This window comes from Nipponia nippon, unplaced genomic scaffold (genome assembly GCF_047370975.1).
Source record: "Nipponia nippon isolate SJK-2023a ecotype South Korea unplaced genomic scaffold, ASM4737097v1 scaffold_12, whole genome shotgun sequence".
NCBI lineage: Eukaryota > Metazoa > Chordata > Aves > Pelecaniformes > Threskiornithidae > Nipponia > Nipponia nippon.
The window spans coordinates 583949-597223 of record NW_028262313.1 but is presented as its reverse complement, the minus strand read 5'-3'; the positions used below and the strand labels follow the sequence as shown (position 1 = coordinate 597223).

The window sequence follows — 13275 nt, the reverse complement described above, 5'->3', positions numbered from 1 at the left end:
GCGCGGCCGGGGCGGGGCGGGGGCGGGGCCGCGCCGGGGGGCGGGGCTCCGGGGTGCACGGCGGGGCCCGGCGCGGGCGTGGCCGGCGCGGGCGTGGGCTCCCCGCGGGGCGCAGCGGCCCCGGGGTGCCCGCGCCTCGTCCCCCGCCCCTCGCGGGGGCGGCGACCGGTGCCGGCCCCGGGAGCGGCCACCGGCAGCAGCGCGGCCCCGCCCCGCGCTGTCACTTCGCTCCGAGTCCCCGCCCCCCGGCGCTGATTGGCTGCGGGCCCCGTCATTTACATGTCCCCAGGGCCGCGCGGGGCAGGACGGGAGGGGCCGGCGTTTGAAGCGCGGGGCGGCAGCGCGGGCGCCATGGCGGCCCCGGGCGAGCAGGAGCAGGAGCGGTACCGGAGGTGAGCGGCGGGCTGACGGGGCAGGCCGGGCCGGGTGTCGGGGGGCCCAGAGGCGGGCCAGGAGGGGGGTGTCGGGGGGCCCGGGGGCGGCCCGGGGTGGCGGAGGCCCCAGGGACGGGGGTGGCGGTGCGGGCCGGGCCGGGCCGGGCCTAGGCGGCCCCGGCGCGGTCGGTGCCCAGCGCGGCTCTTGCAGGCTGGTGAGCGACGCGAAGGCGGCGGCGGGCGGCGGGGAGCTGGAGGAGGCGCTGCGGCTGTTCCGGCTGGCGGCCGCCATCCGCCCCAGCGAGAAGCTGCAGGGCCGCATGCAGCGACTGGAGGAGGTGCTGGCCGCGGCGGCGGAGCAGGAGGAGGAGGAGGAGGAGGAAGGCTTCGTGGACGTGTGCGGCAGCGGCCTGCTGATCTATGGGGAGATGCACGGGAAGCTCTTCCAGCACCAGCGGGAAGGTGTCGCTTTCCTGTACCGCCTGCACCGGGAGGGCAGGCCTGGCGGCATCCTGGCGGACGACATGGGCCTGGGTAAGACCATCCAGGTCATTGCCTTTCTCTCGGGCATGTTCGACGCAGAGCTCATCCGGCACGTCCTGCTCATCATGCCCACCACCCTGGTCAGCAGCTGGCTGGCGGAGTTCACTCGCTGGACCCCCGGCCTGCGCGTCAAGGAGTTCCACGGCACCAGCAAGATGGAGCGCACCAGGAACCTGGAGAGGGTCCAGAGGAAGAACGGCATCGTCATCACGAGCTACCAGATGCTCATTAACAACTTGAAGCAGCTTGCCAGCAGCCACGAGCAGGAGTTTGTCTGGGACTACGTCATTCTCGACGAAGCGCATAAAATCAAGTGCCCATCTAACAAAACGACCAAGTGTGTTTACGCCATTCCTGCAAAGCATCGGCTCCTCCTGACGGGCACCCCGGTGCAGAACAACCTGCGGGAAATGTGGTCCTTGTTTGACTTTGCGTGCCAAGGCGCCCTCTTGGGAACAGCCAAAACTTTTAGAATGGAATATGAGAATCCTATTACTAGGGCGAGGGAGAAGGATGCAACTCTAGGCGAGAAAGCACTGGGACTAAAGATATCCGAGAACCTAATGACAATTATAAAGCCGTATTTCCTCAGAAGAACCAAAGAAGATATCAAAAACAATCGCGCTGACAAACCAGATGCTCCTCTTCCAGAGGATCCAAGTGAGAACAGTGCTCCCGTCATGCCATCTCTCACGAGGAAAAATGACTTTGTTGTGTGGGTGTACTTGGCACCAGTGCAGGAAGAAATCTACAGGAACTTTCTCTCCCTGGATCACGTGAAAGAAGTGCTGATGACAACCCGATCGCCTTTGGCTGAGCTGACTGTCTTGAAGAAGCTGTGTGACCACCCCAGGCTTCTGTCCGCAAGAGCGTGTATCCAGCTGGGCCTGGAAGAGCAGGAGGACTCTGAGCAGGATCACAGGAGCGAAGCAGGTATGCTTTCAGGCGCTAGTAAAATAGACCATCTTTCTGATGAGACTGTGATCCAGGAGTCTGGGAAAATGCTGTTCCTTGTAGGACTTCTAGAAAGACTGCGAGAGGAGGGACACAGAACCCTGGTGTTCTCGCAGTCGAGGAAGATGCTGGATATCATTGAGCATGTCTTGTCTCGCAGACAATTCAGGATCATGCGCATTGACGGAACGGTAACCCACCTAACAGAACGGGAGAAGCGCATTAGTGCCTTTCAGAGTAACAAGGACTACTCTGTCTTCCTGCTCACGACGCAAGTTGGTGGCGTTGGTATAACCTTAACAGCAGCCAGCCGAGTGGTGATCTTTGATCCCAGCTGGAATCCAGCTACAGATGCTCAGGCTGTAGACAGAGCTTATAGGATCGGGCAAAAAGAGAACGTAGTAATTTATAGACTGATTACCTGCGGTACAGTGGAAGAGAAAATATACAGGCGACAAGTATTTAAGGATTCATTAATAAGACAGACTACCGGTGACAAAAAGAACCCTTTTAGGTATTTCTCCAAACAGGAACTCAGGGAGCTTTTCACGCTAGAAGATACTCGAACATCTGCAACTCAGATCCAGCTGCAGTCTTTGCACGCCACCCAAAGAAAGACTGACCTGCAGCTGGATGAACATATTGCTTACTTGCACTCTCTGGAAATGTTTGGCATTTCTGATCACGACTTGATGTATACGAGGGAAATAGCTCACGAGGAGCAGGTTGAGAGTGAAGAAGCCCATCAGTACATTCAGCGGAGGGTACAGAAAGCCCACGAGCTAGTTCAGTTAGAGTCTCAGCTTAAAGACCAGAGGATGGAGGGGATCAGAAATGCTTGTGAAGAGACGTGGCAAAGACCACCAGGTCTGGTTTCCAAGCCAAAGAAGTTGTCTCCGGGGTTGAACGATATAAATCACTTTGTTTCACCACCAGTAGCTGATAAAGATGAAAATGACAAAGTTATCGATCTTACAGAGGACAAGGAGGTCCAGGTTCTTAATGTCAGCTCCAAAATGACAAGTCTGACTATTGATGACTTGGATGAAGAGAAACTGGCACAAGATGTGTCTAGTATGGATACAGAGCTGCTTAATACCAGCAAGACGGTGAAACAATCCAGTATACAAGAATCTGAGCAAAATCATGAATCGAGCATCACACCATCATCGCCTGCACTTCATCCGCTTGATAAAGAGAGTCAGAGCCTTGAACAGAAACAGTGTTCCCGTGTAAATTCAGGTAGTTTGACCGAGGCAGGGAACAGCCTGTCTGGGCATTCCGCTAATGAGTCTGGTGTGGCTGATGATCCCAAAAGGTTAAGAGATGCAGAAATGTCAGATCAGGTACTTGACCCACATGCTGCCTTGGGGACAGATGAGGACGGCGTTCCTGAGCTAGCTTTGGCTGCCGCAGTGCCAAGTTTATCAAACGTTACGCCAGAAATCCATGCTGGGCTCCAGAAGTCTCATGTGCTGGAAACCAGCTTGGAGGGTATGTCTGTGCCTTCTCTCCAGGATCAAGTTGACTTCAATCTGGTCTTGGAAGAGTCTGAAGATGGATGGCAAGATGCCTCAAGCAGGGAAAGATCACTGGAGCCCCCAGAAAAGGAGGGCTTCCAACTGAAAGCAGAAAGTTTCTGTAAGTCTCCAACAAAAACTTGGCTAAGTGAGAACGGTAACTGTGGAAAACCCTGTCACGCAGCTGAAGAAGAGCCAAATAACTCCCTGCAAGGCAGTGAAGCATCAGAGGAAAGCAGTGATGACTTTGCTTTTGGTAGAAAGAAATGCTTAAAAAGAATTGTTTCAGACAGTGAGGATGAAGACCATTCCGTTATGATCTTGGAGGAAAACCAGTCTGAAAAAAGACCCTCTCCCTTGAGCAGCCCTCTGCATCAATTTCTGGAAGGAATTAGTGCATCCACTCCTAAATGTGAGAGAAGTATAGCAAAAGCCATCTTTTCTCCCCGACTGACTAACAGCGGTAACAGGTCTACCGCTTCCAGGCGATCTCTAATCAACAAGGTGGTAGATGAGGTTGAGGATATTGGAGAAATCATGGGAACCACTGATGAAGAAGAGGACGATGACAGTGATAAGGAGCAAGACGACCTTGTGGAAGAAGAAGCTGAAGAGTGTAGTGGGGAATCTGCCGAGCCTGAAGAAGAACCCGCTGGAGAAACGCTCGATACGGCCGAAGAACCCTTCCATCTGGACAGTACGGCCTCTGAGCAGTCTGAAGCAGATGAGACGGAGTCATCTCAGGAGGAATCCACTGGGGATGCTGAGCTTCAGTCAGGTGAGCAGATAGACTACTTCACCCAGGAAAGCGTCTCTGAAAAAGAGGTTGGTCAGAGTTCCTCTCCTGCCGTAGGCGATTACAATACCTTGGTAGACAGTGGGAAGAAACTTCAGGATGATGGAAAACTACAGGAGGCATTGAACTGTTTCCTGCAAGCTCTTGACATAAAAAGTGGAGATCCTGAAGTTATGCTTATGACTTTGAACTTGTATAGACAGCTAGCCCAGAAATGAAATATGTATACCTTAATTATTAAGTACAGTCTTTAATTTTTCACATTAAATGTTTGTCTGAACTACATCACCGTGATTTTTTTTTTTTTTTAACTAGCTTAAGACTGATGGCTGCAATACACACTTCTTTCATGGTGACTGAACAAATTCAGCATCTCCTCCTGCGTGAGGAAACAGTCTAAGAATCTGGTTGTTGTGCTGGAGAAGGGCCTTCACCCTGGACTCAGTTCACAAAAATGAAAACAGTTCATGTTCCTGTCTGATTATTTAATAAAAAAAATTGTCTTTATGCCTAAACCCCTCTGCAAGCTTGCAGCCCTGGCTTCATCTTTCTGCCCTTCAGATTCTGTCACTGCCTCTCCTCCTGGGAGGATGCTGAGGGCGCGGTTCCTCGGCAGCCGCATGCAGTCTAAACTCGAGCTGCTGTAGTTGCTCCCTCCTTGACCTGAAACAAGCCCATTTGTCTGCCTGAACGTCACCCACTATTTGGGTGAGCCGAATGCTGGTGCAAAGGAGAGAACAGAGCTACCGCAACCTGGTTTTAAGTTGGTCTGAGAATATATTTGGGGGGGGGGGAAGCTGGTTGCAGCTATAAATCCTCCAAGCAATGGAGGCCAGCGCACCGTCTGCCTGGTGCTGGGTCTAACGCACAGTGTGGCACTGCAGAAACCCTTCTGCTCAAATCCCTGCTAGACTGCGGTTGCTGTAGAAGGGGTATGTAGGCGGGGGGGCTGCAGAAGGACTGGAATAGCAATTAGATCGTGACTGCTGCAAAGCACTGAACACCTCGAACCTTTTGGTATTGCTGGAGGAGTCAAGGACTTTGAAGGGGTCTCTAGTCTGACCTTGTTTGGGCTCCCCACCCTCATCTTTATTTCCCTCTGAGTAATACAGCCAAAGCCTGCTCTTGCACAAAGGCAGCAGGAGGAGGAAATACTAGTTTCAAAGTTTTGACCTGCTTTTCCTCTGGTAAGGAAGTTCTCTAACCCCCTTCCCACATACAGTTTCGCTGTGGTAGATTACATGTTTCTCTCTGGTACTGTGGGCACAATCAAGCTATGAAGCAGATTCGTAGTTCAGAACCACGCAAGCTTAAAATCAGAAGAACCTTGTTCTGGCTTTTAGCAATGCTCTGCTTATCCGACTTGCCCCTCTGCCACCACACTGAGACAAACTTGGCCGGGGTATGCTCATCGCTAAGACCAGCTCCCGTGCGGTCTTTCCTTGTGACAATACAGCAGTGAATTCTGATGCTTCCTCATGCCGTGTGCATGGTTAGTGCCTAGTAAGTTCACCTTCTGTATTAGCGTGATAGTAAGGGACGCTTTCACATAGAATCACAGAATCATTTAGGTTGGAAAAGACCCTTAAGATCATCAAGTCCAACTGTTAACCTAACGCTGCCAAGCCCACCACTAAACCATGTCCCTCAGCACCACATCTCCCCAGCTTTTAAATCCCCCCAGGGACGGGGACTCAGCCCCTGCCCTGGGCAGCCTGGGCCAGGGCCTGACAGCCCTTTGGGGGAAGAAGTTTTTCCCAATACCCAACCCAAACCTGCCCTGGCGCAGCTTGAGGCCGTTCCCTCTTGTCCTTGTTACTGGGGAGAAGAGACCGACCCCCCCGGCTCCAGCCTCCTTTCAGGCAGTTGCAGGGAGCGATGAGGGCTCCCCTCAGCCTCCTCCAGGCTAACACCTTGCTGAGTTTTGCAGTTTTTGGAGAAGACACTGGTCTGCTGAATTTGAATCCTTTGTACTAGGAGACATGACAAACACAAGCAATGATCCTGCTGGTACAGGCGATGTGCCAATGTGCTTTTGCTAATAGGTAGAACAAAGCTCTGGTAGCCTGGAAACAAGTAGTTTATTAATAGAGCATTTCTTAAATGAGGCCACATCTGCTCTTGTGCTGTAGAAAGGCCTGTCTGCCTTTCATAACAAAATATTAATGAACTAGAGCTTTGCAATCATTTGTTGGCCTCTCTGAGCTTTCCATTCTCTTAACAAAACAAACACCCCAAAAAGGGAGGGAGGAGAAAGACCTGCCCTGGTCTTGGTCTCACCTCTTCCTTGTGCATCATCTTGGGAAAGGCCTTTTGTTCTCTTTGATGTTTTCTCCCCATCTCCGAGCCCTCTGACACTGCACGATGCTCGCCTGCAAACAAAGCCGGTGTCTGTTGCTAGAGATGTGCCTGGTTTGGGCGCTGTCTTCAGCAGGAAGGGGATCACTGCACTGGGATATTTATTGCTAAGATCCAAGAGGCAGCAGACGTAATGAGCTGTCTCATTCGCGTCAGTCGCGCTGTCCTCCAGGTACTTTCACCAGAAGGATGCGGTGCAGCCTGCTAGGCTGGAGACACGTACTGCACACCTAGCAGCACGGGAACGCAGGAAGCAACAAGCAAGCATTTAGTGGTTTTTCTCTCACTCAAGCCTAAGTTACAGAATTTCTTCCCCCAGCTTCGAGTGGATGAGATGCAGCTTCAGGTGTGGGTAGCTCTGTATTGAGGACTCCCTTCCCCAGCTCCCCGTCCCTGCCACTGCTCAGCCAGGGTGCCTCCAGCCCTGGCCCGACCCACGCCTCTGCTGGGTGACTGCAAGAACAAGCTGCCCACCCAGGGCAGTGACCCAGCTCAGCTGGAGTGCTACCCACCCTCCGCCAAAGGGGCTCTCCTCCCAGGCCAAGTCTGAGCTCTGGGGCAAAACTGTGGCATAGGAGCTGCCTGCATCCTCACTGGCGAGGATGGGGATAACGATCAAGGCCCTGGGGAACCCCTCTTTCCCTTTCTGGATTATTTACATTTGCAGATAGATCATTGTCTCCCCAACGGGAGAAGCAGGAGGCTGGCCTGCCAGACAAAGCAGATTTCAACAACTGTGAAAAGCTCTTATTTCACCTTTCCCAGGGAACGCTTTACCTCTCTGGGCAGGGCCCTGTCCTCTGCCAGCTGTAATCTGTGCATCCTGCCATGACGGCAGGCTGCCTCCAAGCATGCTGCTCGTTATGACCGACTTGCTCCAAGGTCAAGGCGTCTGGGAAGCTCTCGGCATTCAAGCAGTCAACAAAGTAATGGTCATTCATATTTTATTTTCTGCCTTCCACCATGATAATGTGGTACCCGAACTTTGTTTTGACGGGAGGGTCTGTATACACTGGCTTGTCCATGCTGCTCACGGGCAAGGCGAACGCTGCTTCCTGGAAAGGTCCCACCATGGAGCCTCTGGTCATCCAGCCCAAGTCGCCCTGGAAGAAGGAACCGTCAGGGTTGAGCTTGGAGAATCCCACTGCAACAGTGGCTTAATCAGCAGGGAGGGTGGGTGAGAGGACACCTCTCCCGGCACCGGCAGCGTGAGGGAGGAGAGGACACAGAGGAAGAGCTCCTCACGCGGGGCTGCCTCTCAGCAAGCACTGCCTGGCTGATGCCAGGGCTGGCTAATGCCAGGGCTGGCTAATGCCAGGGCTGGCTAACGCCAGGGCTGGCTTGGGCTCCGCCCTCCCCAAGTGCTGGCCTGCTGCCTCAGCGCTGCTGCAAAGAATTATTTACCGCTGAGCTGCTGGCACCTACTTGTGCCTCTGCCGAGCAGCGAAGGCTGCCCCAACCGGTGTTCGCCCACCCCCCGGGAACGCTGGGGCTGCTGCGCTCGAGGTTATCGCAACACGCTTTCTGAAGGTGCCCGGGAAGGGCTTCCCAACCGCGGCCTCCTTCAGGCACACGGCGCTAACAGGGCCCGCGGCCGCCAGCACCCCGGGGCGGCGGGCCAGCACGTACCCCCTGCCTGGCCTTGTCCTCGCTGTACTGCGACGCCACTTCGCTGAAGCGCAGCCCGGATTTCAGCTTCTCCATGGCTTCCATGGCTCTGCCGTGCTTCTCGCAGAGGATGTGCCGAACCTGGGAGGGGGGCGAGGCGGGGCCGTGGCAGGCGGCCCGGGCCCTGGGCGGGGAGGAGCGGGGAGCCCCCGCCGCCCCGAGGGGCCCTGCCCGGCCCCGCCGCCCCCCGCGCTCACCTTCACGGCGCTGCCGCCTCCCTTCGGGCCCTGGGCTTTGCCCTCGCTGCCGCTGCCGCCGCCGCCGCTGCTGCTGTCGCCGCCTGTGAACGCAGCGCCCTGAGACCGGCCCGGCCCTCGCCGCCCCCGGGCCCGGGCCCGGCCCCGGGGGCCCCGCCGCCCCCGGGCCCCCACCCGTGCCCGGCCCCGCCACCCCCGGGCCCGCTCACCCTTCCCCGCCTTGCCGCCGCCTTTCCCTTTGGGAGCCATCTTGCCGCCGTCAGGCCCCGCCGAGGCCCCCGGGCTGCCCTCGGCGCGCCGGGCTCGGGCCGCCCCTGCCCCCGCCCCGGGCCCGGCCCCGCCGGCGCCTGGAGCCCTCCCGCGGCCTCGGCCCGGCCGCCGCCGCGGGCTGTCCCGGGAGCCCGCCCCGCCTGTGCGCTGCGCCCACCCGCGCCCCGGGCTGCGCTCGGCATCCACGGCTGCCCCCGGCGCCCACCTGGAGCTGTCCCCGGCACCCGGGGCTGTCCCCAGCGCCCACCCCGGGGGGTCCCCGGCACCCGGACTGTCCCCAACCCCCGGGGCTGCCCCCGGCGCCCACCTGGAGCTGTCCCCGGCACCCAGGGCTGTCCCCAGCGCCCACCCCGGGGGTCCCTGGCACCCAGGGCTGTCCCCGGCACCCAGGGCTGTCCCCAACGCCCAGGGCTGTCCCCAGCGCCCACCCCGGGGGTCCCTGGCACCCACCTGGAGCTGCCCCTGTCCCTGCCAGGCTGTCCCTGTCACCCATCCCCCCTGCCCCCAGGACCCCAGGTCTGTCCCCAGCCCTCCAGCACCCACCCTGGCCTGTCCCCAGCACCCACCCCGGGGGTCCCCGACACCCAGGGCTGTGCCTGGCACCCACCACACCTCACCCCAGGACCCCAAGTCTGTCCCCAGCTCCCCATGCCGTCCCCAGCGCCCACCCCAGCCCGTCCCCGACACCCCGCGGTGTCCCCGTGCTCACCCAGCGCTGCTGGGGACACACGGGTGGGTGCCAGACCCCGTGAGGCCCCGGCAGATGGGGCTGCGTGGGCCCCGCGCTCGCCAGCATCCCCTCCAGCCACCCGCGGGGCGTCGGGGGTGCCCGTCCCCGCTCCCAGCACCCTTCCCCGGGGCTCCGGCCCCCGTGGCAGCCGCAAGAACCAGCACGCACAGGCAGCCCTCAGCAGGGAGCAGTTTACCAAGCTGGCGAGATTAAAAAGTACAACATTCAGAAGTACGCACCATGGCGGGCCGGCCCCCGCCCTGCGGGACCAGGGGACAACAATGCCGGCCGGGCTCTCCCCTGGGACCGTGAGCTGCTTTTCCCACAGTGAAGCAGCCGCAGAAGCGGTTCTGCATCCACAGCCGGCGGGAGGAGGAAGCAAGCGGCCAGGGACAAGCTCTCAGCCCAGAGCTGGCCGGCTCCGATGGGAAGAGCCCATTCCTCCAGTCAGGAGACGAGGATCTCTGTCCCACGGCCCGACCCCCGGCTCAGCAGCCAGGATTCACCCCGGGCTTCCCAGCCATTTCTTGTCTGGTAGCGGATGACCGCTTTCGCTGCCAGCGGTGCCGGGTTTTTGCAGGGGTGTCCCCCCGCCGTGCTCGTCCCCAGCCCGCTTTGCCGGCCGCTGTCCCCTGGCCACCGCCTCTGCCACCGCCGGTTTCCTGAGCAGTCATGTGCAAAATGTACCCGTCCCCAGCGCTTCCCTCGCCCGTCCCGGGCCCCATCCCCGCCACGCCAGCACCCTGCTGCCGGGCCGGGAGCAGCGGGAGGGCTGGGTGCTGCGGGGTGGGGATGAAGCAGGGAAATCTGTTAGAGCTTTTTTTTTTTTTTTTCCTGAGTTTCTCAGCCTGGATCTTAATTACAGGCTTAAATCTGCAACCCCGGGAGAGGGAAGGGAGCAATGTGCAAGTAATGGGAGGGAGGGGAGGGGGAACCAACCGCAAGGAGAGTGGAGCCTCTTTTAGGGTCAAATCCACTACGGCTTGTGGACGGGGCGGTGTTCGCGGAGGGCCGCGCTCCCCAGGGCGGGCAGAGACCCCCAGCCCAGCCCCGGCCCCTCGGAGGGGCAGCCGCAGTGCTGCCGTGATGCCTGCCTCTCCCCACGGCCGCCCGGGCCCGGCCGCGTCGCTCCTCTCCGCGCACAGGAGGGCTGGGGCACGCCGGAGCTCGCAGAAATGTATCAAGAAATAAAGCAGAAATTTTCCCGACCACCCTGTTCCTTTGTCAGCCGCAGCCTGGCCCTTTCTCTCTTGCTATGGGCACGCAGCCGTGCCTCTGCTCTGAGCTGGGGCTGGCATTTCCTCCAGTCCTGCCCTCCTCCCGAGCTCGGCCCTGGCCCAGCGGCTGTCCCTGCCCCGCCGCCCCTCACCGTGGCCTCTGTCACCACAGCTGGGGCTCCCATGATGGAGCCAAGCCAGGAAGCAGCAGCTGGGGGCGAGCGGGACAAATCCCACCCTGCACCTTCCATTGTGCCCCAGGCAAGGGCTGGCGAGCCAGGCCATCCCTTCGGCAGGGCTGGGCAACGCGGCTGTGCCAGCGCCGCATCCCCCTGTGCCGCTGCGGCACGTGCCCCCTCCCCGCAGGACCCGCACGGGCAGCCTCGCAGGCAGGCACACGCCGCACAGGGCCCGCTGCACGCCTTGGCAGCGCGTCCCGGCGCCCAGGACGCCCAGGGGAACGCAGTCCGGCTGGCTTGGGGACCTGCATGTGCCAGGGGGACGGTGGCACAGCCATCTGCATTCTCTGGACAGCAGCGGGGTGCAGCCCCTGGTGTGTGAATGGCGCTGGCACGCATCCTGCTCGGCCTCGCACAGCTCCGCTGCAGCCAGCGGGCACGGGCGGAGCGGTGAGTGACCCCAGAGGGACCCCAGGAGTCACCTGGGAGGTCCTCAGGTGACGTCTGGCTGGGTTTGGCCAACAGCTCGGCGGCAACCTAGGACCTCCGGCGGCTGACGTGGCAGATGTTTGCAGGAGATGCTGTCGCAGGGTACTTCGGTGCGATGCAAGAGGCAGAGCTGGGGAAGGGCGTCCCTGGGCAGTGCCAGACGGCCGCAGCCCGCCCTTCCCGCGGCGGCAGGGCCGCCCGCACCCCACGTCACCCGGAGTCGACAGCCTGGTGCAGGATCCGCTCGTGCTGGGAGGCTGGCGGGGAGGCCGGCAGCGTGCCGCCCGTGGCGTGGCCGGCGGGGCGAGGCTCCCCGGGGCTGGCGGCGGAGGCGACCCTGGGGTTTGCTTTTGGATCGAGAGCTGAGGAGCTCCGAAATGCAGCATTTTGGGGGCTTTCGAGGGGCTGGGTTTTGGCTTGAGGTCGTCGCGCTGGCTGCGGACGCCGGGGTGCCTGTTCCCCGTGGGGCGGGGAGGATGCTCAGGACGACAAGGGGGAACCGCTTGTGGCTCTTCCAAAGCAACCTCAATTCCAGCCAGCCCCCTTATATCTTCCCAAAGCACATCTCCATGTATCCAGCCGAGCTCAAACCCGGAATCTTTGCCTGGGAAACTCAAGGTACAATGTCAAATGAAAGAATAAAACATCATCACCACTGTGCATTAGAAAAGCCATTTAAAGTACCACATGCCGAAGTGACCGAACAGTTTCAAGCTAGCTTCGCTGTGGGCACTGGGCGATGCTGGGGGCTGCAGTCCTGCTCTGCTTCCCAAGCAGGCGCCTTCGGTCCCGGGAGCCGGCTCAGCCGGGGATGGTCCCAGCCGTGGTGCCGCCTCTTCCCTCCTGGAAAGGGCCCAGCTCCGCCAGAGACACGGGCGCTTGGGCTCCAAACGCTGCCTCTCTGCCGGCAGCTCTCCAAGGAAGAAACAAAAGCAGAGGAAAACCCCGGTGGGACACATGGACTCACCCCGGCAGGCAGGACACCCCTTCCGCAGCAATACTCCCTCTGCAGCCATCTCCAGCCCTTCATGGCCAGAAGGGACCACGCGAGGTTAAGGCTGGCTTTTGGGGCTGTTTGCACCGTCCAGCTCGGGGGCAAACTCCGTCATGACCCTCCTAGCCAGTGGGTTTGTGGTCTTGAGCAGTTCGGCAGCAGATGGCCGGGTACCGGGGCTGGTTTTGCTGCTCTTCTTCTGGAGCAGGGCTTTAAAGTCTTCGTTCCTGCTGGAAGACTTCCCGGTGCTGCCCGCTGCTGCCGGGGACTCGCCGGTTGGGGAGCCTGAAGTCTTTACGGGCGAGTGGGAGTTGGGCCGGCTGCTAAAGCTGTCACCAGGCTCTTTCCGCCCCAAGACCTTCCTCTTCGACCTAGGCACCAAAGAGACACGCGGTGGGAGCAGCCCCGGGCGGGAGCTGCCACCGCTCTGCATGGGGTGAGGTCCTACAGCAAGGGGCACGATTGCCCCGCTCCGCCTGGGGCAAGACGACAGCCGGTGCACGGCTGGAGATGGAGCTAGCTGTTGGCAAACCCTCTCCTGGCAGCTAGGTCCAACTTGCCCCAAGGCTGATGGAGCAGTGGACCCCCCCCCCCCCAAGCTGGTGACCCCACCTGGCTGCAGACTCAGGGTGCTAAACCCCGAAGCGCTTGAGGCAACACCACCTGGGTTGTCCCCAAGGGTGAGCGTTGGCCCCGGTGTGGAAAACTTAAGGTGTTGTGGCGGGGGGGACACTGCGCCCGGCCCTGTGACCGTGGCAGGACACAGGAGGTGCGGGGCTGTGCCCACCCAGTGCCACGCACCAGCCCTACCTGTGGATCACGGTGAAGAGATCCTCCGTGGTGCGGGACGTCACAAACACGTCGTCATCCTCCTCCACGATGGAGTCGGCCGTCTTGTCGCTGGCGAAGCTCTTCTCCTCCATGCCGGCCTCCGCCGAGCTGCCTGTGGGTGGGGAGGGGAAGGCAGCCGTGAACTGCCCTGTGCG

The 13275-nt window shown here is 59.9% G+C and overlaps 3 protein-coding genes across 9 annotated transcripts in view; 1 reads left to right on the top strand and 2 right to left on the bottom strand.

Moving 5' to 3' along the window:
- Positions 1 to 34: 34 nt before the first annotated feature.
- On the top strand, positions 35 to 4897 carry ERCC6L (ERCC excision repair 6 like DNA helicase). 2 transcript variants are annotated; one of them, XM_087748209.1, is made up of 3 exons: positions 35 to 392; positions 586 to 4169; positions 4503 to 4897. In XM_087748209.1, the coding sequence occupies exons 1-3, from the start codon at positions 280 to 282 to the stop codon at positions 4505 to 4507; spliced, it is 3702 nt and encodes a 1233-aa protein (XP_087604335.1). In that variant the 5' UTR covers positions 35 to 279; the 3' UTR covers positions 4508 to 4897. The 2 variants fall into 2 exon arrangements, with proteins under 2 accessions (XP_087604335.1, XP_087604334.1); XM_087748208.1 differs by lacking the exon at positions 4503 to 4897 and having other exon boundaries at positions 586 to 4496.
- A 2575-nt stretch (positions 4898 to 7472) lies between these two features.
- On the bottom strand, positions 7473 to 8759 carry PIN4 (peptidylprolyl cis/trans isomerase, NIMA-interacting 4). Its single transcript, XM_087748224.1, has 4 exons — positions 8620 to 8759; positions 8411 to 8493; positions 8175 to 8294; positions 7473 to 7648 (listed from the first exon to the last, which is right to left on the bottom strand). The coding sequence occupies exons 1-4, from the start codon at positions 8657 to 8659 to the stop codon at positions 7490 to 7492; spliced, it is 402 nt and encodes a 133-aa protein (XP_087604350.1). The 5' UTR covers positions 8660 to 8759; the 3' UTR covers positions 7473 to 7489.
- A 3196-nt stretch (positions 8760 to 11955) lies between these two features.
- NHSL2 (NHS like 2) overlaps positions 11956 to 13275 on the bottom strand; it is a 31958-nt gene continuing 30638 nt past the window's right edge. For all 6 annotated transcript variants that reach the window (XM_087748211.1, XM_087748212.1, XM_087748213.1 and 3 more), the window contains 2 exons: positions 13100 to 13232; positions 11956 to 12660 (listed from right to left, as the gene is read on the bottom strand). In XM_087748211.1, coding sequence (XP_087604337.1) covers positions 12348 to 12660; positions 13100 to 13232 — 446 coding nt within the window. In that variant the 3' untranslated portion in view covers positions 11956 to 12347. The remainder of the gene's footprint in view (positions 12661 to 13099; positions 13233 to 13275) is intronic.